The sequence below is a fragment of the Anabrus simplex genome, chromosome 2 (genome assembly GCF_040414725.1).
Source record: "Anabrus simplex isolate iqAnaSimp1 chromosome 2, ASM4041472v1, whole genome shotgun sequence".
Taxonomy (NCBI): Eukaryota; Metazoa; Arthropoda; class Insecta; order Orthoptera; family Tettigoniidae; genus Anabrus; species Anabrus simplex.
Genome location: NC_090266.1, coordinates 42966577 through 42994572, shown reverse-complemented (window position 1 = coordinate 42994572; position 27996 = coordinate 42966577). Strand labels below are relative to the sequence as shown.

The following is a 27996-nucleotide window of genomic DNA, read 5'->3' as shown; positions in this document are numbered from 1 at the left end:
GTAAGGTTTTAAGGAGTGTACCGGTATACATTAACCTGCCCCTCCATACAGTGTTGAAAGCAACCGTAAGATCTATGAACAACGCACCGGTTTTTAGCTTCTATTCAAATTCAGCTTCAATGAATATTGTCAGACCAAGTAATTGGTTTTCACAACTGGTTCTGGTCTAAAGCCAGCTTGTTCTGCCTGGAGGATCTTGAAAATGGCTGGACTGATTCTGTAGTATGAGTGTTATTTATTTACCACAATTCTGTTCAGAAATATGGAATGTCTAGAGAAGAAGGGTGAGCCACCATGTACATATAAAGTGTTCCCTAGACCTAGATCAGCCTTTGCAGTAGCTTGTAGGTTGAGCTTAATAATGCTTAATTTGCTTCTATTTCTGTTATACTGTTCCTCTGGTGTAATTGCCAGATTTGAATACTTAGCATAGTATAGTGTGCAGACGTGCCAAGTCTCCCGATTTGAGCGGGAGACTCCGATTTTTCATCGTTCCTCCCGATCGCTGGGTCCGATCTCCCGATTTTCAGAGCAATATCCGTAATTTTCGTATTATTTTAAACTCCCGTGGATTTCCTCGTTCTATCGATATATGGCTGAGTATGGCTGGTCGATAGTAGTTCTAATAACGATACCAGATGGCAGTATGGGGCACGGTGGCCAGTTATGTGCTGCTCTTTGGTCTAAAATAGTAATTCTCTTTGCAAGCGAGTAACATTCGCTTTGGAGTAACCTAACCTCAGAAGTAGCACACCATAGTCGATCTACCCGGGGCAAGACCTGCAGAAGTGCTCGTGTTGTGCCTTAATATTTGTTTTGGCCACAATGTCCAAAAAAAGAAATATGGTACAGTGTTTAAAAGTGCTTATAGGGAAGAATTTCCGTGTTTGAGTGAATCCAGAAAGGGACCAACGGTCACATTCTGTACTATATGTAGGTGTGATTTTTCAGTTGCACATGGCGGGAAATGCGATATACTCAAGCATATGCAAACGAAAAACATAAGGAGAGTGTCCAGTGTGTAGAAAGAAACCTGAAACTGAACTTTTCACGTAAAAACCAAGATGTAAATCCTGTGATGAATGCCGAGGCGTTATTTACGTCATTTATAGTAGAACATAACCTGCCTGTAAATTGTGCCGATCACGCGGGACCTTTGTTTCGCAAAATGTTTCCTGATTCGGAAATCGCTAAACGATATGGGTGTGCTAGAACGAAAAGAGCGTCTATCATTACAGAAATGTGCATGGAAGAAAGGGTGAAAATTGTATCACATTTGCAGGTGAATGCATTTTCTGTTGCTACTGATGGTAGCAATAAAAGCGAGTTGAAGATATATCCCATTGTTGTAACATTTTTTAGGTCTGAACTCAAATTCAGAGTTGTCTACTCGCTGTGCCTAATTTAGAAGGGGATGCTACTGGAGCTAACATTGCCAATCTTTTGCTCTCAACTTTTTGGGAATTCTGCTTTCCATTAAAAAACTGTCTAGCTCTTGGTGCTGATAATTCTCCAGTAATGGTAGGATTAAAAAATGGTGTGGCAGGATGTTTGAAGCGGGAAAATAGTAACATAATCATCGTAGGCTGCTCTTGTCACCTAATTAATCTTGCTGCCGAGAAGGGTGCAGCGTGCTTGCCCGTAAATGTAGATGAAAGTATAATTGATATATTTTATTATCTGGAAAGGAGTGCAAAGAGGAAAGAAAGGTTCAAAGAATTTCAGATTTTACACAACACAGAGATCAGGAAAATTCTGAAGCATGTGCCTACTCGATGGTTATCACTAAGAAGGTGTTTAGATAGGATTTTTGCTTCATTGGGACCCTTTGGTTACATTATTCAGGAGCGAAATTGTGAGTAAGGATTCTCAGATGGGAACTTCGAAGACTTACAAAATTCCTAAGCACAGTTTAAGTGCAGATGTGTCTTGTTTGTCTGAAAACGTTAAGGAGTGTTATAACATTTCACCTCACTTCTCAGTTAAAAGGAAAACCCAGTCATCAGTTTCACTAAAAAAAATGAAACTACTTATGACACTAAGAGCCATACATTGTCACGTGGAGAACGACTTTTCATGTTCCTTTCATCAAATTTACATAAATCTTTTCTTCCTTTTTCTCTCAAGTTTTATGGATATCTTTGAGAACCCAAATGTAGCTCTTCTGTCAAGTATGCCGCACTTCCACTTATTCAGGTCAGTTTTGGAGGAACTATTGAAGAATTGATGGCAAGGTTTGTGAAAACAGACGTTATTAAAAGCTCCTCCTCTCTCCTTGATGTAGATTGTCATACTCCAGCATATTAAAAGGATGATTGTGATCTGATGATAGGGAACTCTGCGTTTGTTTTAGTGAACACCTTGAAGTCTGAGGAAAAGTGCATAAAGTCTGTTAGAAAGTGTTTCTCTTCATCGTGTGGCTACGTGGTACACAAATTTCCATTCAAAGATGAAGTTTTAATTAATGCAGAAGTTGCAAATATTTCTGCTATAAGTAAGGCATTATTTTCTAGCCTTAGATTTTTCATTAAGAAGTGTCCGAACATTTTGACTAGTGAAACGGAACATTTGGATAAAGAAACTGATATTCTGCACTCCCAGTTCTGTAACTTTCAGCTCAAAGAAACAGACCTGGCAAAAGGAAAAATTGATGTCCAATGGGCATTGGTAGGTGGGACGAAATCAGCTGATGGTGTACTTAAATATGACAGACTCTCTAAGGTGATGCTTGCTATTTTATCAATTCCGCACAGCAATGCAGAATCTGAAAGGATTTTTAGCAGAGTCACAAAGACAAAAACACAATTCAGATCCTTGCTATCTGAACAACCTTTGGAGAAACTTTTAACCTTGAAATCAGTTCGGCAAGGCAAGTGCTTTGAGCAAAAATTTAGTTCCGAGTTTCTGAAGAGGGCTAAGTCAGCTACTGGTGTGTTGAATAACAATTAGTCATAATGTGATCACCATGTTGAAGGATAAGAAGTCACGTGTTCCTACAGTTCAGGTATGTCCAGTATTTAGTATTCACATGTAAATGATGAAAAAAATATATATGGGCAAACAGAATTTTTAATGTATTGAATTATAATGAATTTGTACATGTTCCGCCATCAGTGATGTGTCGTAATACGTCGCGATTTGCTGCAAAATTTCTCCTGATTTTTCACTTTTGAAAGTTGGCATGTCTGAGAGTGCCATGGAAGCTGTTGGAGCAGTTTATAATGTAACAAAATTTTAAAATGTACTATATTTAAGCTCTGTGTGGCATTTTCCTTTGCAGGGAGGCCCTTTATCGCTGCCTAGACATAATAATTGCTCTTTTGTGCTGCAAGCCACTGTTGCCAGTCTGGGATGAGCCTGCTATTGCCCTGTGAGTATTATATCCACTCCTATTTTTAAAATAAAAGTATACCTTTGTTCACAGTAATTTATTCACCCCCAATTTTTGGCTACCATTTTTGTGATACAGTAACAAACAAAGGTGGGATATTTAGTAAACTCAGTTTTGATTCTTCTTTTGTGCTTCAGGATGGTCATCCTTAATTAAATGTTTCTTTTGTAAGAATTAGTGTAGTATACATGTTACACAGATGTATTTCACAACATTGAAATGCTTGGCCATAATTTATTTAATTAATATAATCCAAATGTTAATTACTAGAATTTTTGACATGTTACATATAAAATTTCTTTAAAATTTTTAAAATGGCATAAAACTATGAAGGCAGTGCAATGAGTGTAGTTCATACTAATGGCTTAGAATGATGACTTAATGAGTAACTGAATTGTGAAACGGGAGGTATTCATAATAGGATTAGTCTATTTCTACCAAAATATACAGACTGAGTTGGCGGCACGTTTCAGTTTACCTAGCTTTGAACTTGCATTCGGAAAATCATTGTGTTCTCTCCAGTATCATTTGAATAGATGCATTGCCTGGCAGATTTTACTGTCTGCCTGGTGAGTGTGAAGATCCATCACAAGAGTTATTATCACGTATGTAATCAGAATTGCAATGACATTATTTGCCACAGCAGCCACATTAGAGAAAATTAAAATATCAATTTGAAGTCACAGAAGGAGTTGATCAAGTGTGAAAATATCTCCTGGAATATTTCTTGGCTGAGCTGCCTACACCATTGAAGGCAAAATGACTAAACATAAATAAAAATTTCACCAAATTTGTAGAGTAGAACCTCGATTATACGTTCCCGGAAACTACGTTTTCCCGTATTATTCGTTCAAATTACGTGGTCCCGCGAGCATTCTAATTAAATCACGCTGTAAAAATCCTGCATTATCTGTTCCTCGAAGAAACAATTTCCCAGATCAACCGTCCAGAAATTTCATCCCATCAATACTAAATCTTCGATCACGCGTTTTTCAAGAAACTGTATCGTACAAAAGGATGGCTATGGCATACTTAGCCTACGGATCTCGGTGTTGACATCCCGTCATTGTGGTAATTTGAACTACTGTAGGGCCTACTGGAAAAGTGATCGGTGGTGAACTTGCATAAGGGATCATCTTAGCATCACATTCGGGTAGTATTATTTACAGAATCCTTGGAAATCATAAAACAGAGAGTGCCCACGACAATTGGAAGAAGACAGTTCACATTTCGACAGCTCTATTTGAACATAAAAATGATATGGAAGCCTCCACCTTATCAATACAGTGTTTACTTACTATTAATTACAGTAAATCCAGTACCAGTTTCGACCCCTATGGGGTCATCCTCAGCTGTCATACATCAAACTAGTTTAAAAAATCACCGGGCGAGTTGGCCGTGCGTGTAGAGGTGCGCGGCTGTGAGCTTGCATCCGGGAGATAGTAGGTTCGAATCCCACTATCGGCAGCCCTGAAAATGGTTTTCCGTGGTTTCCCATTTTCACACCAGGCAAATGCTGGGGCTGTACCTTAATTAAGGCCACGGCCGCTTCCTTCCAACTCCTAGGCCTTTCCTATCCCATCGTCGCCATAAGACATATCTGTGTCGGTGCGACGTAAAGCCCCTAGGAAAAAAAAAAAGTTTCAAAAACATCACATTACAAAGCGTTGCATATGCATGAAAACTGACCCAATTTTACAAATGATTAAAAACCAAGTTAAATGTTCAAATAGTAAGAATGATAAAATGGGTCCTTTCCTCTTTAACTTTAAAAGTTACATGTTGTGAGAGGCATGTCACCTCATTATTTCGTTAATCTAATGAACATCAATTAAAAATTTTTACATTACTTATGTACACTGATATTTGTGAAGTTATTACTATTTACATTTGTGATATTGAGATATTACAATGTTTTAAAGTTTTATGTACATAAAAAGTTGACCCGATTATGATAGCTCTATTTGAAGACGGAACGAGTTTCGTTAAATGTTTATACTTGCAAAACGTCTACATTATGTTCAGGGTTAGATGTTTATTATTATTATTATTATTATTATTATTATTATTATTATTTATTTATTTATTTTTTTCCTTTTTTCAAGTGTATCGCCGAACAGGTTTTTGGCATTTCCCTCAGGGCACTGTATAGTCACTGGGCTTTCAGGCAGAAATCGAAACTGCTCCTTCTTTAGTAACACTAAAACAAATTTAGTAACTTATTTTAATATTATCGTATACGATTATGTTATCGAGACCATAACAGATGTTGCACCATGCATACATAAAGCCATGGAAGGATTTGGGATTGCCTTTTACAGTTTTCGTCCTAATATAAGACTGGGAACTTCACGTTTTTGTGTTAAAATGTTATAAAAGCCACAGTTGTTTTATTTGTGCACATTAAATTTAAAAACTTTGTATCATTTCACACTCGTACCGACTTGTACAGTGGGCGCACTTTCCAGCTGAGCTAGGTCGCGAATAATTGTAATTTCGTAAGTGTTAATGATATATGTTCTCTGTGTTAATGATATATGTTCTCTTTCCAGTTTGATTGTGATTAGTGACGGGCAGAATTATATATACGGTAATGCATTCTAGAACTTGAGGATTGATACTTTCGAAACCATATTCTCGAGTTCAACATAACCTTTAAAAGTCGATGTAGGCCTAATTTACACGGTACAAGATTTCCATGAACTGACTAGGAACAGTATACCGGTGATCAAATTACAATGGAAAATTAAAAAAAGAAAGGATTTTGTCATCATGCTGGATGCTTTTGTATCTAATGTGCTTTGTTTTATTAGATTAGAGAATGAAAAACTATTTGTGGTCGATCTTCATTGGGGTAATCACATAAATATGATTGTAAATAAAGGGTATAGATCTCTGCACATGGTTTTGGGTGTGTTTAGGGGTTGTAGTAAGGATGTAAAGGAGAGGGCATATAAATCTCTGGTTAGACCCCAGCTAGAGTACGGTTCCAGTGTATGGGACTCTGACTAGGATTACTTGATTCAAGAACTGGAAAATAATCCAAAGAAAAGCAGCTTGATTTGTTCTGGGTGTTTTCCGACAAAAGAGTAGCGTTACAAAAATTTTGCGATGTTTGGGTTTCGAAGATTTGGAGAAAGGAGACGAGCTGCTCGACTAAGCGGTATGCTACAAGTAACTATTCTGATCTTAGAACCCTATTGAAGATCAATTATGATGCAAAAATACAATGGTTTATTACAATCCACCTATTTTATACATAATTAGCATAGTTAGGATTACGTGCGTACTAAATTGTTATACATGGTACATGTTTCGCTCTTTCTCTGAGCATCATCAGCCACAGTATAAATTAATTGAAAAGTTCAAGGTTAAGATCCTAATCAACCTAGAGATCCTATATTGGCTGATGATCCTCTGTGTACAAACCCGCAGCCAAAGCCATTCCCAAAGTTGTTCTGCCTGTACTGTTCAACCTATGATACTTCAATATTATCATAATTCACCTACCAGTGCTCACTTAGGAATGGCCAAATCAGTATACTCCTTACGCATTTTCGGCCTTCATACCTTTGTTATCTACTTATCTACCTCCTCTGGAAGGAAGAGAAATATAGCTTTACTCACACAGTCACACCGTAGCCATCCAGACGACTGGGAACAAATAATGGCATGTCACAGATGCGGCAAGGTCAAGTCCCTCCACGACACACCGGAGTCAAAAAGTGGAGCATATGGTTATATATATAGACAAAGAAGTAAAGCGCTAGAACAAATCGAAGGATTGAGTTCATTCAAGATCATCGATATACGGACAGGTGTATACAAATTTTACATCATCAAACAAATAATCTATGTGGCGTTTCATTATTTGAGATCCAAGGTTTAATCCGAAAGGGACTTTGTTCGAAAAGTCCTGTTGTGATGAAGGCTGAGTTTGCGGCTTTAACTATCATTTCTTACAGTATTGGGCAATTATCTCGATGAAAAACAAACAATTTTTGAAATTATGTTAGCTATTGTTCTTTGGAAAAAAACAATGGCATATGGCTTTTAGTGCTGGGAGTGTCAGGGGAAAAGTTCAGCTCGCCAGATCGTCATGAGGATGAAATGGCGATGAAGACGACACACAAACCCAGCCCTCATGTCAGCGTAATTAACCAGTTATGGTTAAAATTCCCGACCCTGCCGGGAATCGACCCCGGGACTGTTGTCACCAAAGGCCATTACGCTAACCATTGAGCCATGGAGCCAGATTTTTCCTTGGAAGATATTCATACAATAAGAAAGTTTATTATAATAAGTTCTGGGATTTGTAATGGTAGTTTAAGCCGTTTTTCTTTCTTGAAACATTTTCGGTGTATTGAAAGTGTAATAAATTTCATATTAGTGTTCACAAGGTGGACATTTGTATTTAATTAACCTTTAAATGTGATATATTGATATGGGTCAATTTACTAAGACTATTATGGTTAAGATTATCAATTACATGAGGACAAATGCGAGAGATTGTAAAAATAAAAAGCAAGAACAGCTTAGAAGGCAGTTGTTCAGAATACAACAAAGAAAGCAGATAGCGAATATTTAAGATGAACTTAAATATTATATTTAATACATATATAATTTATTATATTTAGTACATGTTTCGTCCCCTAGAGGACATCATCAGCTATAAAAAGTACAATTATATATCAAAATACCAAAATTACATTAATAAATTGGAAAGACACATTAAAAAACAAAACATTAAAAACAAAATATTGGCACACTTTGTTAAAGTTGCAAGTAAAACTGGTTGAAATGTTCATTAAACACTTGTTGATAAAGTTCATGGGAAACTAACAGTTGTATTCATAAAATCTTAAAATGATCATTGCTGTGAATAAGAACTCTTGATTTAAAATATTTCTTGATGGAAGATCTGTAAGATCTTTGATGGACATTCCTTAATTTTTATATAAGATAGAACGCTTCAGGATTTTAGGTCAACACGGGGCCAAAGCAGTAAAGTTATTTGTGGAACTGAGTACTATTCTGTCTAAAATTGAAAGAAAAATGTAAGTATAAGTAAAGAGATATGGAAGATGAAATATATAATATGATATAAATATTGTTACTTACTTCTTTGTTATTGGGTATTGTACCAGTAAGGCATAGGCCCTGGCACATACGAGTTATAAATTTTATTTTTTAGCAGACAATTAAGTTCCGATGCATGAACAGCTGTGTGAGAGAATGTTCTTGTCTCACTGCGCTGCACGAAGGGGGAACGCGAGTCGAGTGAGGTCAAGTGACGTCACCGCTGCCTGTAGCTTACCTCCCCTTCAGAACTTTCTCAATTATTTTTATGAACTTTTTAACGCCCGGACCGATCAACACGAGACCAACGCTGAATTGTAGCTAATATTCTGGAAGTAAAACCCTGCAAATTTGAAGTAAATCCGTCCAGTGGTTTTCGAAATATGATAAATGAAAGTTGGAAAGGAATTCTCGCCCCTTCATCACCTGATTCCGAGCGCTGCTCGCAAACTTGTATAAATAGGTCACTGGGCCAAGGCCATATTACAGTGTGCAATATACAGTGTGTGCAGTAAGTGTGTCGTAAGAACAGTATGCTCCGTCGCGATTCGCGAGGACATAGTCGTGGCCATACTCGAACGCCATTAAAATAATACAACAACGTCGTACGTAAAGTTTCTGCCACGCCGCGGCGACGGAAATATTCTAGACATTTCTCCGACTGAATTGTCATAATATGATACTTGTAAATTTAGTAACTGAGTGGAGCTATATAATTGGAAGTTGAAGTGTCCAATATTTTACTGATCAGTATACAACATCGCGAACTTTACCAATTTCACGTAATTCTGAACTGTGATAATAATCTAAGTCATTGCGTGTGGTGAACTGAAACCCTAATTTAAGACCATTTCAATCAATCTAAGACATATTTCTCTTACGATAGTGTAACAGTGAACTGTATAAGACATTATTTCACTCGACATTCGTCCCATAACAATGCTTGAAGTAACTATTTTTGTGTGCACTTTCTTGATCTTTTGATCACCACTGTGAGAAACCCAGTGAACATTAAGGACTTTTTATGACTATATTAAGTAGTACAGACTAGTGCGGTGTAAATACAGCCATAAAATGGCCTTAATCTGGGAATAATATTATTTCAGAGACTGTGGTAGAGACTGTTATAAATAACATTTTTCAAGTGCTTATGGATGGTGTTCATTACTTTACAGTCAAATCTCAGACATAATTAGTGACAATTATGAACTGTGTTCTTAATTCTGTGAACTGTGTATATAAAAACTGTGTTTTCCTTAGCATGGACTGTGAATGCTAATTCAACCCCGTAAAATCAATATAAGAATAGAATTGTGCATTACAACTTATGTCAGTGTGTAGTATTAATATCCGTGATATTTGTGAGCTCAATAGTGCCAATTAAACTTTCCGTGTTCCGACAAAAACTGCCAGTTGACAGTCAAACAGAAATTAGATTCAACGTTCCTAAAAAACTCTCTAACCTAATTGAGATCAGCAAATCCACAGCTCCTTTATTCCCTAAAAGAGCCATTGATTCTTTAAAACAGAAAATCAACGAGAATGATCTGATAGTCACGGAAGCAGACAAGGGCAATGCTACTGTTACTCTGAAAAAAGAGACCTATGTGCAAAAAACCGAAACTTTTTTTTTGGAAAATTCATTTAAAACGATGAAGAAAGACCCAACTAATAATATTCAAAAGAACTTAAAACAAATATTGAAACAAACATCCTTCATTCTCAGTGAATATGATTCTCAGAAACTAATCAACGTGAACCCCAGTATTCTTACAGCCAAAGCATTGCCTAAAGTCCATAAAACAGATATTCCCATAAGACCCATACCGGTAGTTAATTATAGGAACAACCCAACTTACAAAACCTCCAAATTTATCCACAACTTTTTGAAAAAACACTACAAGTTTGAAAACTCCAGCTCTGTTAGGAATTCTATAGAATTTTGTAATTTGACTAAAAACCTAGCGTTACAACCACAACAAAAAAAAAAAATGTATACTTTTGACATAAAAACATGTATTCTAATATACTGGTCAAAAAACTTTTAAAGATCATCCAGGACAATTTTCGTAAACATAGTAAATTAAGCACACAGGACATAGAGTTCTTAAATATTTTAGAATTTGTAACTTCCAACAGCTATTTCACTTTCAATGGAAAAATTTACAAGCAGGACAGGCTTCCTATGGGCTTCAGGAATAATGGCAGAAATTTATTTAGACCATTTGGAAAACTCCCAAATTCATAATAAAATTAAAGGTATTGTGTTCTGGACGCGCTATATTGATGATACGTTTGCCATAATAGATCACATCACTAACGGCGATATCATCCTTGAATAGCTAAATGCAGTCAATCAATGGATCAGTTTTACTTCCGAAGCTGAAATCGATAATTCTTTAAACTTTTTAGATATCACTATTAACAACAGCCCCAACAAATTTTCTTATACTATCTTTAGAAAGGCCACCCAAACCGTAAATACCATTCGTCAAGATTCGATGCATCTGAACTCTCAAAAGAGAGCAGCCTTTTATAGCTTAATTCGTAGAGCTTTCACGTCTTTTTATCTGACGTGAATCGTAAAGAAAACTCAATACCATCTACTTAATAGTGAGAAAAAAACGGTTTTGGCACGCATTTCATAGACAGGATAGTCAGCAAAATTGTTAACAAATCCAGTTCAACTCTTCTCAGAGAAACAAAAAAGAAAACAGGTAACTACGCCACATTCACTTACAATAGTAAAAAGATTTGCAAAATCACCAATATTCTTAAGAAACATAATGTCAATATTGCCTTTAAAACAGTCAACAACAATACTAATCTCTTTTGTAACCAGCACAAAATCAATAACATCGGGAATAAATACAACAAATCAGGTATATATAAGTTAAATTGCAACCAATGTTCCACGAGCTACATTGGGCAAACTGAAAGAAGCTTTTTATTTAGATATAAAGAACATGTCGACACCGCCAAGCACAAAAAATACTCCGCCATGGGGATTCATATAACAGAGTCCAATCATTCCTTCACCTCCATAGAGCAGGACTTAAAAATTCTTTATTTTCATAACAAGGGCAATTTGCTCAACATATTAGAAAACATCTTTATTAATATAGATCCAAAATGCAATCCTGCTTACAATTTAAATGAAATTTGAGAAACTGTGAACATAATTTTCGAGGCATTACTCAATAGTTCCTATTTTGACAAGCCTCGTAACAAGCCTCCACGCAGTCGCTCCCCGCCTATTGGTTCCAGCCTTCCCCTACTCTCCCCTCATACCAGCTTCCATCACACACGGCCTCCACAATTTGCCTCCAGTCAACCATAAGCATCCATACACGCTGAGCTAGCCATTCTTGGGTAGGCGAGAGCATAAGTAATCAGATGTGCTGCAATTTATTTTCACTTAGTCTTCTTTTGTATTACAAGTGCATCAAAAACTTGCCTACTTTTAACGCTGATGAAAGCCGTTATTCTCGTTCTAGGGTACTCCACCACACATTCCACTTACGAAATTCACAATCAGATATTCCGCCTACTTTTTTTATTATCAAGAATTGTCAACATCATCACACCATCAAGATGAACTCATTATCATTTTACCGGAATCCTCGCTTATTTTTAACATACGTTTATAAATCGTCTTCATTCTACTGGAACTAAACATTGTGCTCTATATCACCAAGTTTTTACCGATGCATCGGCGAACTGTATGTCAACACAGCATCATCAATTAAGAAGGACTCTAATACCAATTTTATTGAGCCATCTCATGTGTACAATATTTTAATTTTCACTTTAACAATATTCAGGTGTTGTGCTGAGATCATTCCGGCACATTCTTCAACATTTTAACTGACGCATTCGGCAGTCCGAATTATTTTTAATGTAAGACAATACGGGCTTTATAATAAAATTCATTTTATGCGGTAAAATCAATAGGAAAAAAAAAAAATGCTCCCTGATTAATGTTAATAGAGGATGGTTGTCTAGTTGTACTTCCTTTAAAAACAATCACCACCACCACACTCCACAGCAACCGAGTGGTAAGCGCCAGGATTACATGATTAAGAATGAGCAGTCGAACACCAGAAGTTCAAAATACTCTGTTTTGCCTCGTTCATGATAATAATACCAAAGCAGTTTAGTTCTGCAGTTAATATTTACCTGTCTGATATTATTGTTAATGCCTTGAAGGGAATACATTGAAATTTCATCAGATTCATTTTTTACGTAGTATGTGCCGCCTGAGTGACGAAAATTTCTGGGGAAACCACTGCAATATCTAAATTACGACCTGTGTCAGGAGAGGGGATTGGTTTCCAAGGAGGTTGTGTCATTTTGAGAAATATAGTAAAAGAGTTGAGCTTCAACTGGAAGAAGACTAGAATAGAAGGGTTTTTTAGTTGTGACATAAGAAGCATGCGAGTATCTTACCTTACAGCCATACGGAAATACAAGGACAGTCGTCCCATCATGTGAACACGAAACCTATATAAAGCAGGAGTATTAATCCCCGCCTTGAGAGAAGATCAACTGATTATTCTGCATGCAGGTGCTAGGAGAGCTCTTGTTCCTAATGCGCTACTTATTTACCAGTCCCACAAGAAAAGTGAAGACCACCTCAAAGGTATGAATAGTTAAATTATATTTGGTGGTTGAAGGAAGACAAGTTGATCCCTAATGCAGAACTCAGATTAGTGCTTGTTATTGCCCGCGCCTCTTGCCACAACGCGCAGAAAGAGAAGCCCCCAGTGGCAAATTCTAGCAAAGATACTCTGAAAAACAGGCTGCAAGTTAATAAACATTCCACCAAGCGAGTTAGACGTGCGGTTAATGGTGCGCAGCTGTGAGCTTGCATCCGGGAGATACTGGGTTCGAACCCCACTGTCGGCAGCCCTCAAGATGGTTTCCTTGTGGTTTCCCATTTTTACACCAGGCAAATGCTGGGGCTGTACCTTAATTAAGGCCATGGCCACTTCCTTACCATTCCTAGGCCTTTCCTGTCCCATCATCGCCATGAGACCTATCTGTGTTGGTGCGACGTAAAGCAAATAGAAGAAGGAAAAAAAAAAAAAACATTTAGTGATTCCCTGCTGAAAGTTCAACTATATGAACTTACTAAACTTCGCAAGCCACGACAAAAACATGCGGTTTTTATATTTTCAAGTAACAATGTGCTTTATGTCGCACCGGCACGGATAGGCCTCATGGCAACGATTTGACAGGAATTAGTTTGGAGTGTGGAGGAAGAGACTGTGGCGTTAGATAAGGTACAGCCCCAGCATTTGCCTAGTGTCATTATGGGAAACCACAGACAAACATCTTTAAAGCTACAGACAATGGGGTATGAACACACTATGTCCCGAATGCAAGCTGACTGGTACGTGACCCAAACCACGCAGCAACTTACTTGGTACATACATAATTGATGAAATCATGGCTGCTAGTATGCACTCGGTATTGAGACTGTCTCCGTACCACACAGATATAAATCCCATAAAACTCATGGTCTGCCATGAAAAAGTTGTTTGGTGATGATTTTAAATGCCTTTGCAGACAGAGATTTTTAGAACGAGGGAAAAGTGACCGGATTAGCTTATGTGACCATGTGGAAAATTATGAAAATGAATGCTTTGAATGTGAGAGACTAGTGCTTGTGGAGGAGGGAATACAATATATCAAATTAACTAATGACAAGGATGACAGCAGTGACAATAGACGTGAACCTGACAAAAATGATAATGAAATATCTGGAATTGAACCCTTAGATGATGATTAGTGACTGCACAGTGATTGCCTTTTAAGTGAAGATTTAACATACTTAACTATTTGCTTGGCTAATTGATTAATGAGTGATTAATACAGCATTTCTAAACTATATCATTAAGATATTTATGGTATTGTTACTTTAATATACATTTAGGCGTAGTAGAGTCGCTATTTATATTCTGTTTGTTCCTAGTAGTTAACAAGCAAAATAAATTATGCATGGTACTCATTGGTTGTGCCCAGCTCCCTGGCTAAATGTTGGCCTTGGGTTACAGGGGTCCCGGGTTCGATTCACAGCCGGGTTGTGCATTTAACTTTCATTAGTTAATTCACGTGGCTTAGGCAGGGCCCCATCCTCGCAGACGTGCCTATGTTGAGTCAAATTAAGCCGCAGGCTCCACTCCTGGTGGTGCCCTTCCATCAATTCCTTTAAGTTTTAGCTTTGCAACCATACTTACCCCGGAACCCGAAAGCTTTGGTTTTCCGGGAGCTGTCCGCCGAGTCATCGGAGAACTTCGGCGGATCGCTTGCTGGCATCGTTTATGGTTAGAACTAGGGCGGTATCTGATCGCCTTCGAACCTCTAACTTTCTTTCTTGATTTATGAAAACATACTTGGCAAATGCTTTCGCTTCAGTCCGTCTTGCGACGATCCAAGAATTTAACGTCGCAATACAAATGCCCCCACCTGTCCCTATTAATCATTACCTCGGGTTCCGAAAACCAACAAAATAGAACCGAGGTCCTATTCCATTATTCCATGCACACAGTATTCAGGCGCAGCCGGCCTGCTTTAAGAACTCTAATTTGTTCAAAGTAAACGTGCCGGCCCACCTCGACACTCAGTGAAGAGCACCGCGGTAGGATTTCATTGGGGTCTGCCTACGGCGCGGAGGAACCGCACGCGGATAACAACGGCGGCCGCGCGCTTTCGACTCGCCACCACCGGCAGGACGTCTGCAGCGTTAACTCGAAAGACTTACACCAGGACTCTCCGGAGGCCACACGCCATGACATGACAGTAGTTGTCTTGTGCATAAATATGTGAGTTTGTGCGGAAACTGAGGGTACTTCTGAATACTGTTGGGGGATACTCAATAAAGAGATTAGCTGGCGACACAAGAGAGGGCGCTGAGGTAAGTGGGAAGGTGCCAGCCACTTATGTTGTTCTAATCCGACTGTTACGGCATGTTTGTACCAGTGGATGCGTGAGAGCATGCATGCTCATTGATTGGGCTCAGGATGCCTCAAATGACTACCAGGAGAGACAATCATCTGATCCTCCCGGAAATGTGTAGAGCCACCTTTTTTTTTGTCGCCCACCATCCAAACAGGTAGCACCATCATTGCTAGTGCCTGTGTCAGCCCAAACCATTTCCAGGCGTTTGGCTGTAGGGAATTTGGTCTCACCGCACACATTCCGTATCTTGCCATTGTCACCTGCCCACCGTAGCGTCCGTTTGCAGTGGTGTCAGGAACAAGAAACCTGGAGTGCTACAGGCTGGAACCGAGTTGTCTTTAATGATGAATCCATGTTTTCTTTTGTGCTTTGATGGTGACTATGTCCATGTCCATCAATGCCTCAATGCTGCATTTGGAGTGGCGCTACACATCACCCCCACTGCTGGCGTGATGTTTTTTTGGGGGGGGGGGGAGGGGCATGACAACATACGATCACCCTAGTAGTGTCAGGAGGATCAATAATGGTCCAGTGATATGATATGGATATCCTTAGGCCGCAATTGTCACCATTCTTGATATGGGCATAGGTCCTATTTGGAATGCTTTCCAAGATGGAACACATTTAATGTACATTTGTTTTTGAGCTATTGGCATGCACATAGTGTCTTACCCACTCTGCCTTTTTGAAGTTTTATTCTAACCTAACTTACATAATTGCCTTCAGCCTCTTTGCATGGGTTGCCTGTCTCTCATTGAACTAGCCCATTGAATGCACAGTTGTTGGGAGGGAGGATTTACATGGGATGGAGGATTTACACAAGTAGTACAAGAACCGACTCGTCTCAATAACTTACTAGATGTTTTCATGGTTAAACCATGGGAAATTTTTGATAAAACTGAGTTAATTGAAGGAATAGGAGACCATAAAGGCTGTAATAATGGATGTAGGACTCGTACCAAGAAGGCTTAATAAGAGGATTACACAAGACAAGAAATTGTACAGAAAAACTAAAGTTGATGAATTTGGGACTTACCTTAAATCACAATTCAGTTGTTGGATAAGTGAAGGGAGTAATGTGGATACAGTTTGGGCTAAATTTAAAGGAATCATTTGGGAAGGAGAGAAGAGATTTGTACCTGTTAAGAAGGGTAAAATGACCTCAGACCCTGTTTATTATACAAGGGAAATAAGAAAATTAAAAAGAAAATGTAGAATAGTAAACAGGAAAATCAAAGAGGGAGGAAGAGTAGAGAAACTAGAAAACAGCTAATGAGGAAACTGAATAGAGTGAAAAAGGAAGCAAAAGAGAATTATATGAATGGCATACTTCAAGAGGGTAATGACCACAAAGGGAAATGGAAAAAGCTGTATTCATATATCAGGAATCAAAAAGGAAAAGGAATCCAAATTCCTACAATGGTGGGAGAAGGGGGTGAACACTATTTAACAGATACTGAAAAAGCAAACCTATTTAGTAGGGAATTCAGAGATTCAGTTTAACTGAAACAGAAGATAGAGAGGGAGAGACACAGAGGGAAACAAGAAGCTTCTCATTCACGAATGAAGATATTTTCAGAGAAATCCAACTGCTTCAGCAAGGAAAAGCAGCAGGCAGTGATCAAATTACTGGGTAGGTATTAAAGACAACGGGATGGTACATAGTGCCTTATTTAAAATTTCTCTTTGACTATGTCATAAATAATAGTGTAATACCAAAGAAATGGAAGGAATCTATAATAATACCAAATTATAAAGGAAAGGGTGATAAAAGGAAACCAGAGAAGTACAGAGCAATCAGCCTGACCAGTATAGTTTGTAAAATACTGGAGAGTTTAATATCAAAGTACATCAGTGGGATATGTGATGATAAAAATTGGTCCATGAGGAGCCAGTATGGATTTAGAAAGAAATTTTCTTGCGAGGCACAACTGGTGGGATTTCAGCAGGACATATCAGATCAATTGGATTCAGGAGGTCAGTTAGATTGCATAGCCATAGATCTTTCCAAAGCCTTTGATAGAGTGGAACATGGAATATTGTTAAAGAAACTGGAGGGAATATCATTGGATGTAAGCGTTACACGTTGGATAAAAACATTCCTAAATTCAAGGTTTCAGAAAGTCAAAGTAGGAAATAATGTATCTCAGGAAGGGAAAGTTTGGATGGTAATTGCACAGGGTGGTATAATCGGTCCGTTACTTTTCTTAATATACGCAAATGATTTAGGGAACAATATAACATCAAAAATAAGATTGTATGCAGATGACATAATTGTTTATAGGGAAATAAATAACATTGAGGATTGTTCAGAATTACAGAGGGACCTTGAAAGTATCCAACAATGGGTTGAAGAAAATAATATGAAGGTTAATGGAGGCAAATCAACTGTTACAACTTTTACAAACAGGAGCTTGAAAACTGAATTTGAATATACTTTGGATGAGGTAGTTATCCCAAAAGATGGCAAGTGCAAATACTTAGGTGTGAGATTTGAAAGTAATTTGCACTGGAAGGGTCATATTGATGACATTGTTGGGAAAGCATACAGATCGTTACATGTCATAATGAGGCTACTTAAAGGATGCAACAAAGAATTAAAAGAAAAAAAGTTACTTGAGTATGGTTCGTCCATTATTGGAATATGCAAACAGTGTTTGGGATCCTCACCAAGAATACCTAATAAAAGAAATAGATAGTGTGCAGAGGAAAGCAGCAAGATTTGTAACAGGGGATTTCAGGAGAAAGAGTAGTGTATCAGAAATGTTAAAGGAACTTGGGTGGGAAACCTTAAGTAAGAGAAGGGAGAAAACTAGACTTATAGGATTATATAGAGCCTATACAGGAGAAGCAGCATGGGGAGATAACCGTGAGAGGCTTCAGTTGGAAAATAATTATATCGGCAGGAGTGACCACAAATATAAAATTAGAAGGAATTTTAGCAGAAGCAATTGGGGTAAATTTTCATTCATTGGGAAGGGTGTGAAGGAGTGGAACAGTTTACCAGGGGTAGTGTTTGATCCTTTTCCAAAATCTGTACAGATATTCAAGAAGAGAATAAACAGCAACAGAGAAAATAAATGAAGTGTTAGAGGGCATTCGACCAGTGCAGGTTCTTGTAAATAAAAAAATGTGTGTGAATAAATGAATTCCATCCCGTGGTCTAAGGAGTTTGGACAGCCATAGTAGGGGACTGCCTGTAGGGGTGAAGTACAGTGGGGACTTCGAGGGCCCTGGGACCGCTACGGTAGCTGTGAAGGCCCTTCAGGAACTCTGAAAAGTGGTGGCAAACGGGCTCTGGTTAAGACGTAGCAGGTCATTATGCTACTTAGGATCCAGAACGGTAAAAAAAAAAGGTAAATAAATATAGAAAACATTTTTAGCGTAAATTGTATAATATTGTATTATAGGAAAATTTTCTTCTCTTGTTAATTTAATATTTAGTGCTTGACAATAATGTATTTTAGTGTACCATTTGCCTCCGAGGTAGACACCTCATTTGCAAATAAAGAGATTTTGATTTGATTTGAGTGAAGTAATATGAGGGATTGGGAGTGTATCAGAGAGAAACATCGGTAACTGTGTTTGTACATGCACTGGCTAAAATGCCACACATCTACACTAATGAAGAATATGTAGAGAAACAGTTTCTGCCATGGTAGTGCTCCTGCTGCTGTCGAGGAGTACCGTCTGCGCTTTCGGTCGTTGAATTCCTGATCGTGGAGCGTGTATCAGAGTTTTCAGCACATTGCTTGAAACAGGTATTCTTCCATGTTCCCATTTTCCTTGTGAATGTGTAGTTCAACAACATGTTCAGGAACAGCAACACATTGTTGAAATGATGGAGCGTAGTTATACTACCAACACATGGTGACTTTGTGCATGTGTCATTGTTCTACAAACACGTGTATGGCGAACATTACATGCAGAAAACTTGTACCCGTTTCAAAATGTGTGCGCCACTAGCTCAAAAAGAAATGTGCGTTAAATGTGTACATTTAAAGAGACTGTGTACATCTCGGAAACCATTTGATATAGGGCATATGTCTGTGTTATTTTTTTTTGGTGCTTTAAATGATCGTTCCTGTCATATCCCTCCATTCCTCCTGGAACATTCTGTATAGTCAATTCCTCAGAGATCTGAATGGGGGACTATTTTACCTCCACAGTATTTTACTTGGGAGGAAGCTATCATCTGTACATCATTTACTCATACAGAGAGAACTGCTTGTTCTCTGCTGTAGTTTCCTGTTGCTTTCAACTGTTTAACAGTCTTGACATAGCTAAGCCATTACAAGATCATATCAGTCATCCAGACTGACACCTTTGGAACTTTTGAAAGACTGCCACACCCCTTTTGATAAACAATTCATTAGTCTGGTCTCTCAACAGAAACCCATCCAAATGGTCACACCGACAGCTCTCTTACCTGCTTCATTGGTATGTAGAAGTCTCTCCACTGTAGCAAGTTCATATGATTCGCAGGATATTTTGTAAATCAGATCAAAAATTAGATGGATGGCTTTTCCGGCGTTTGCTCTATTAACCAGCGTTTCGTCTTAGGTCTGACACTAGACTCTTCAGAGTGGGATGTGTCAGACCCTACCCACTGATGCTGGGGTGTATGCAGGTGAACTTATCAGAAGCTTATTTATGAAGCACAGTCTGATAACTGCATACGGGAGATAATACTCCACAATGGAATTAATGCCCGCCTAGCAATTCCAAATGGAAATTCTACGTTCCCATGGAGGGAATTAGATTCTTTTCCACCAATAGAGCATATCAAAAATCATGGATGGCTTTTTGATGATTTTTGATATGCTCTATTGGTGGAAAAGAATCTAATTCCCTCCATGGGAACGTAGAATTTCCATTTGGATATTTTGTACACGGTATATATTTTTAAAAGAAAAATTATCTCATTAATTTTTATTGTAATATTGACTGTTGACAGTAGGTTATTGCTAGTTTTGAGTAGTCATAGGGAAAATGGCTATGAGAATGGATATTTTAGTATGTAATAGGCATGTACAGTATTTGTAGTGTTTCTGAACATTTTCCTTCTTCTAGGGTGGACAGTGTTTTGCTGCCCTGTGCGTTTGTGCTGCCCAATGGTGACAACATAGGCATTGTGACAATGCCTGGAGGTGAAAATGTGAGAAAGACCCTGGTAGAGATAATGCATCGCCTACAGGAAAAAATGCTGCTTAGAGCAGAAGATGATACTCAAGCATTCAGTTCATTAATTCTTGTAAGTAGACTTAAGTATTTCCTGTAGCTGTAGTTTATATAAGCAGGTTATAGCAGAATTTGACAAACTGTTCTACATTTTTTATGAACTATTTTTTGATCTGTTTTTGTCCTTGGAGACTATCATTACAATTGGGATGCCACTTCCAAAGGTACCATTTCTGGTTTTTGGTTGTTTTTTTTCCTAACGTGGTGACAGATTCATTTTATAGCCTTCTTTCTTAAAAGAACAGACATAATATGATGAATTTCGTTATTTCCCTCACCATGAGGCCATAACCTCATATGCTCAAATCATTGGGCTCTCTATAGTGTACCAGGAAAAGTCATAGGAAAAGGAGCATGAAAATGGTTTTAGGGAGTGTTCAGTTCTTAAGAGCCGATACAGAGAAAGGAGTTTGCAGTGCGAAAACACTCAGTCAAGATTTCTCGTGTCGGTTAGAAAATTGTGCTGACACAAGAAAGTTCAATCGACTGTTTAAATTGAATGGTGTTATGCATCACCTGACCAAGCGCCAAAATGGATTTTTTTAGATTATTGCACCATCTGATAGCTAAAGGTGTAAACTTTACATAGATTATTGTAGCCGGTACAGAGAAAGGAGTTTGCGGTACGAAAACACTCGGTCAAGATTTCTGGTGTCAGTTAGAAAATTGTGCTGACACGAGAAAGTTCAATCGACTGTTTAAATTGGATGGTGTTATGCATCACCTGACTAAGCGCCAAAATGGATTTTTTTTAGATTATTGCACTATCTGGTAGCTAAAGGTGCAAACTTTACATAGATAATTTTTTTTTTTTTTTTTTTTTCTAGTTGCTTTACATCGCACCGACACAGACAGGTCTTATGGCGACGATGTGACAGGGAAGGGCTAGGAGTGGGAAGGAAGCGGCCGTGGCCTTAATTAAGGTACAGCCCCAGCATTTGCCTGGTGTGAAAATGGGAAACCACAGAAAACCATTTTCAGGGCTGCCGACAGTGGGGTTCGAACCCACTATCTCCCGAATACTGGATACTGGCCGCACTTAAACGACCGCAGCTATCGAGCTCTGTACATAGATTATTGTTTGGACTTTTATTCTCAATATGATCTCGCGGGAAATGTATTTTGACCAAACAGCAACCTATCTATCATTGAATTGAAGTTTTGCATCAAGTGACCAACCACCATTTCTGAGTCTGAATTATGCATCAAATGACCACACGACAAGCGTGCAGTCGCTTGATCGTGTGATGCTAAATGTGGATTCCCGCGTAGAAGATTTCCACACAGGTTTTCTTCCCTGCGGCATACGCCCAGAACCTAAAATCCTCCGCTTTAGAAAATTTGAAGTTGGATGAAAAACTGGAAACGTTTTATTTTGGCCTTGAAAAAACACTACCATTGTCCCGTATTCCCACAGATGTGGTTCTTTACAAGTGCCAGTTGTGGTTATATAACTTAGGGATTCATAGTGTGAAAGATAATAAAGATCATTGTTATGTCTGGTTGGAAGGAAAAGCAGGACGAGGGGCTCAGGAGCTTGGATCCTGCTGGTACAAGCATCTCATGGAAAACATGCACAACGCCAAAGAAGTCATATTGTGGTCATATTTTTGCGGAGGACAGAATCGTAATATAAAGATTGTTCTACTTCTGAAAACAGTTTTAGAACAGCACCCTACCATTGATAAGATTACACAAATATTTTTATTTCCAGGCTGCATGTGAGAGTAATACAGTTGAAGAAAGATAAACCTTTTAGCATTTTCTTCAAAATGCACTTTGATGAAGAACGTACTGTTGAAGTGAACATTAAGATATCTACTGTTCCTAGCGGCTTCAGAATGAAAATGGATCAGCTCTACATGGTCTGCTCACTCTGTTATTGCCCAATGGGAAACCTGTTTCAGAAGCTAAACTGAACGACCTGCGCTCTCTCATGGTGCTAATTCCCAATGATGCTAAGCCTTTCTATAAGAGCTTGGTTAGTGACCCTGGAATAGACGATGATATAGATGGGTTTGATTGTGGAAATATGGATTTTGAACTCGAAAATTCTTAAAATCCTTCATTATATTACACTTTGACAAAACTCGGTGTTTATGAAGCCTTAATATTATGATCTAGCAGTGTAATATCTATGCTACTGTATATTCTAAAATTCATGTGTTTTTTCTGTCATGTTGTATGCTGTTAATATAATTTAATCCTGTACTTAAATAAGCAATAAAATCAGTTAACAAGTACCATATTGTACTGCACTGCACTGAATTTTTTAAAGTCAAATCTATCACTAAATGACAATTTTATTTCTTGGTCAAGTGATGCAAAACAAAAACTAATGTAACCGCAATAAAGCATCAAGTGACCAAGCACCAGTATCTCAGATTACGACGGTATATTTCAAATATCCCTAAATTGAATACATTAAGAAGAAAATTTATGTTCTTATCTTCATTTTGGTATATAATACCTCACATTTAAAAGGAAATATGAATTAATACAAAGGATTTTGCGTTTGTGTCAATATCTCAAAATCTACTTTTGGCGCTTGGTCAAGTGATGCATAACACCATCCAATTATGAGTGTCTGAATAGCACGATTTGATTAAGTGAAAATTAGTAAATTGCTAGTAAACAGTACTTAGAATCACAGTTCGAATCACAGTCTGTTGTGTATAGTTCAAAATAAGAAGCACAGTTCAGAATAAATATAACTTGATTAGCTAGAAATACACTTCAAAGTAATTATGGCTTTGTTTAAAATAAAAGCACAGTTTGAAGTAGTTATGGTTTCGAAGCACAGTTCAAATAAACACACTTTGGAAATTTGTACCTTTAGAAGCACATTTCCAGGTGGTTATAGTTTCGAAACACAGTTCAAAATAAACACAGTTTTGAAACTTCTACCTGTAGAAGCACAGTTCAAAGCACAATATATCAAATAATTCATCCTATTTACACATGTAAGTAATGTTACTGTCTTCCAAAAACTCACTGTATTTGGTTTCAAATAAAACACGGAGGCTAATGATTATCGTATTATCAAGTGCAAATTCAGTACAATCACCACACACATGGTTCGATTCCTGGCCGGGTCGGGGATTTTAACCTTAATTGGTTAATTCCTACGGCACGGGGGCTGGGTGTATGTGTTGTCTTCATCATCATTTCATCCTCATTACAACGTGCAGGTCGCCTACGGGAGTCAAATAGAAAGACCTCCACCTGGCGAGTCAAACCTGTCCTGGGATATCCCGGCACTAAAAGCCATACGACATTTCATTACCACACACGTATGATGTAAGTTGAATGTTCCTAATCATTCACAACACAATTATCAAGGACATAGTATGTGTTATTTCTTTTAAATAGAGTTAATATTTCACTAATCTGTTGTAAAATAACCTTATGATTCACTTGGTTGTCTTCTACCACTGTTCAAAATAAGTTAAATTTGAGTTTGATAAAGTTGATCACTCTCCGTTATGAAAAATGCTAAGTTCAGAAGTCTCAAAAATATTACAATATCGAGGTATTACTGTCAAATGTTAAAGTTCGACACACGCTGGATTTTCTAAGTCCCGAGCTATTGCCGTGAAATGTTAAAGTCCGCCGTGACACGCAGGATTTTTGAAAATTCCGAAGCACTGGAAATTTTACAAGTATAACGATTAGTTCAACATAACGCTCAACAAAGTTACCAGGTTCGAGATCCATACGCGGCAACAGTATGACGATCCGTCATCGTTGAGTTGCAGTTTATAAATAACCATACCTCTCCAGTGTCCGTCCTTTTATACTCAAAGTCGAGGTCGGCTGCTCGTACCTCATGGAAAAATGTGATTTCTTCTCAACTCAATATCTCGATAATCCATGAGCCGATTTACGTGAAATTTTGACATGGTGACGTTTAAATAATGGGCTTCACGTTGATGTATTCATTTTTCTGTATCTTAAGGGGTTGAGGAGACGTAAAAAACACTTTTAGTACTTTCTAGACGAGTACGTAGACTTCACGTGATGACTGCGTCATCCCGCACGTTTCCAGCAAGTGACGTTGCTGTCTCTCTCATTCTTCGCTTGCAGCTCCGTGCTGTCCTGTTACTTTGCGCACTGTACTGAAGTGCTCGTGCCGTCCTGTTGCAAATACTTTGCTAATTAAAAAAACTCTGTTCCAGGCCTTAGGCATTCCTGGTACAATAGGTGACTTACCTTATTTACTAACATACAAGAACTGAGCTCGATAGCTGCAGTCGCTTAAGTGCGGTCAGTATCCAGTATTCGGGAGATAGTAGGTTCAAACCCCACTGTCGGCAGCCCTGAAAATGGTTTTCCGTAGTTTCCCATTTTCACACCAGGCAAATGCTGGGGCTGTACCTTAATTAAGGCCACGGCCGCTTCCTTCCCACTCCTAGCCCTTCCTTGTCCCATCGTCGCCATAAGACCTGTCTGTGTCGGTGCGATGTAAAGCAACTAGCAAAAAAAACAAACATACAAGAACCCATTTTTTCCCCCTTAATTTTGTCTTCTTAAACGGGGGTTGGTGTAATGAGCAGTTATGTAAAAGAGAATAATAGGTTGATTGTGTGGGGGTATAAGGTACAAAAACATATGCCTTGTTTAATCTGAATCCAACAATAATTATCTAAATAAGGAGTTAAACAAGAATTTATTTAAAGCTATTTACAACAAGTAATAAGATGCCAGGATTTTTAAAATTCATTTTAAATTGATGTCCCAACACATTTGAAGGACAACAGAATATGAGATGAGGCCTCACGTTGTCTTGAGGGAAATCAGTAAAGCCAAATTTTCAGATTTCTGGAGCTTTCTCATATACGGGTGATCAGACTGTGATTTCAGGTCATGTGATGGTAAGGCTACCTCCAAGCTGGGTATTCCTGGGTGTATCATCGTTATTTCCTATAGGCTGCCATTTGTAACCTTTTGTGATCTTCTCAGAATTCTCTTATCATTTAATTATTTTATTCCGAATACCTAATGTACAGTGGCCGCATGGAATATAAAGGGTTTGTTTATATTGTGGACAGAGGAAGCAGAAAATGCAGTGTCAACATGTAGAGATAACAGTCACCACAGTCTCTTACTTTTATAATTCTCACATAATAAGAGTTATATTGCCTGTTTCTTGACCATCTCACAAGGTGTGCAAGTCGTGATGGCTTCAGCCAGTTTTCACTGTTGCCATCCCACTACCAAAGTGTATCATAAGATATGACACTTCTTATTCTATACATAAAATCCTTCTTCCTCTTCTTTTTATTTTTTTGGTCGAATTACATGTTGGAGCTTTGTTTACTTTTACTCTGTGGAAGGGAGGAGCATTGTCAAGTACAGCAGAATTTGTCCTTAAATTATGAAATTAGATTTTGTCTCATTCTTTTGTCATAGGGTGTATGATTTATTTCCTGATAATAGTCAGCTATTGCTGGGTATAAATTCCACATCAGTGGTGCCTTTGGGTCAAAATATTTTTCCTCTGCTTACATGAAAATGTATTAGGTGCTGGTCTTTTCATTTAGGTTTGAGGAGTCCATTAGTTGTATTTTTACTCCATGACATGACCTGTCAGAGTCAAGTGATGATGAAATATGACTCATCAAAGTGTAAACTCTCTTAAGTTTTGTCTCTTTACATTGATATTTTTCTTATATATGGTATTGGTATTCTTTTCTGTTGAATGCCACTTCATTCAAGCAAAAAATAACCACCCTGGATTGTATTTTTCTCCATGAAAATCCCAATTTCTTTATCACACACATTTCTATCTTGAAAGCCAACAGCTTTCTTCAAATTCTCGTATTAATTCTTCTGTTGGGAGTACCTTCCATTTCCTTGTTGTATATAAATTGTAAATAACTCTCCAAACAACAGTTTCATCAAATCCATCAATGCCCATAATTCTTTTTCCCATGTGCCCTTACCAGTTGTTATGAATGTGGTACTTTCACCTCATACAAATTTTCTTCCTTTCCTTATAATTTTCAGTACCCCTTGTAGTCCTCAATAGAACTTGCTCTATCAGAATTATGCTGAGAGGCAAATCCTATATGTCAGAGATAAATTATTGTAAACGTAAAAAAAAATACAGTTTTGGCTTGTTTTGATTATTCCTTCTTAGTGGTACAATATTGAATGTGTATGTATCTCAGGAATGAAGATGAGCTATGTGATACTATCGTATGTGCAAGGAGAACCCAGTGATAAACAATGGTAAGTGATCATACAACAGTTCAGCCTTATGCTGTCCGTCACACTCCTTATCATATTGGCTCATACGATGGTTTGCCTCTTAGTCAGTTATTAACATTACTTCGATAGCGTCATCCCTACTGTAAACGATATGCAAGTAATCTATGATTGTGAGACGAAGAAAATTAAAAAAAAAAAGAATCTTGCATATAAGACCCCCCAACGTAATTTGTCAGAGGAGAACAAGGGTTCTGCTTCGAAGCGGGTACAAATCTACATATCTTATTGCAGCTCTGATGATATTGCACAAATTTGTGAATAGTGTCGTCCGTATGACCTACGCAATGAGAACGCATCGAATCCATGCGGTACATCTGTGTTTTGTAGTTAGGAAATGTCCGCCTCCATAGCGTAGGTCTACTGCAGCTCTGATGACGTTGCACAAATAGGTGAATAGGCCTAGCTTCATGTCCGACCCGCGCATTGCAAGCATGCATCAATCATGCTATATGTCTGCATTTTGTAGTTAATAATGTTCACCAACATAATGGTTAGCACATTTAGTTGCTGTTCTTGGGAGTCTGACTTCGATTCCCGGTACTATACTGCCAGAGATTTACAAATGACAGGAAGGTTGGTATGCGGTAAAAGCGGTACATGCAACTCCCCTCCGCTGGGGATGTGTCTAAAAAGTGCTGTACCACCTCGGGATTGAGGAAACTAGTTTACTTTAGTTGAGAAATATTTGCGGTTGCTGCTATTTATACAGCAGACGAGATCATTAACAAAGTGGTCGTTTAATATCTCGTAACTCGGGCCAATATAGATGTATATTTGGAGAGAAGCAAGTTTAAAAGGTGATAAAAGCTATCCAATTAAAACGATTGTTTAACTCGCCAATGTACCTAACAAATAATAATAATAATAATAATAATAATAATAATAATAATAATAATTTTATGTCCCCACATACTTTAAACGATTTTCGGTGATGCCAAACAAAACATACTAGGGTATGCATTAATAAAAAAAGAGACAACGAACGTATGAAATTAAACATTATGGTAATAAAACGCATTACCGTCACACCTGTAGATATCCATAAATGC

At 38.0% G+C, this 27996-nt stretch overlaps 1 protein-coding gene across 1 annotated transcript in view; it reads left to right on the top strand.

Moving 5' to 3' along the window:
• The window catches only part of LOC136863441 (proteasome activator complex subunit 4A), a 1047550-nt gene that overhangs the window by 466023 nt on the left and 553531 nt on the right, over positions 1-27996 (top strand). The window contains exons 17-18 of the mRNA XM_068225934.1: positions 3281-3370; positions 20507-20687. Of these exons, the coding sequence (XP_068082035.1) occupies positions 3281-3370; positions 20507-20687 (271 nt within the window). The remainder of the gene's footprint in view (positions 1-3280; positions 3371-20506; positions 20688-27996) is intronic.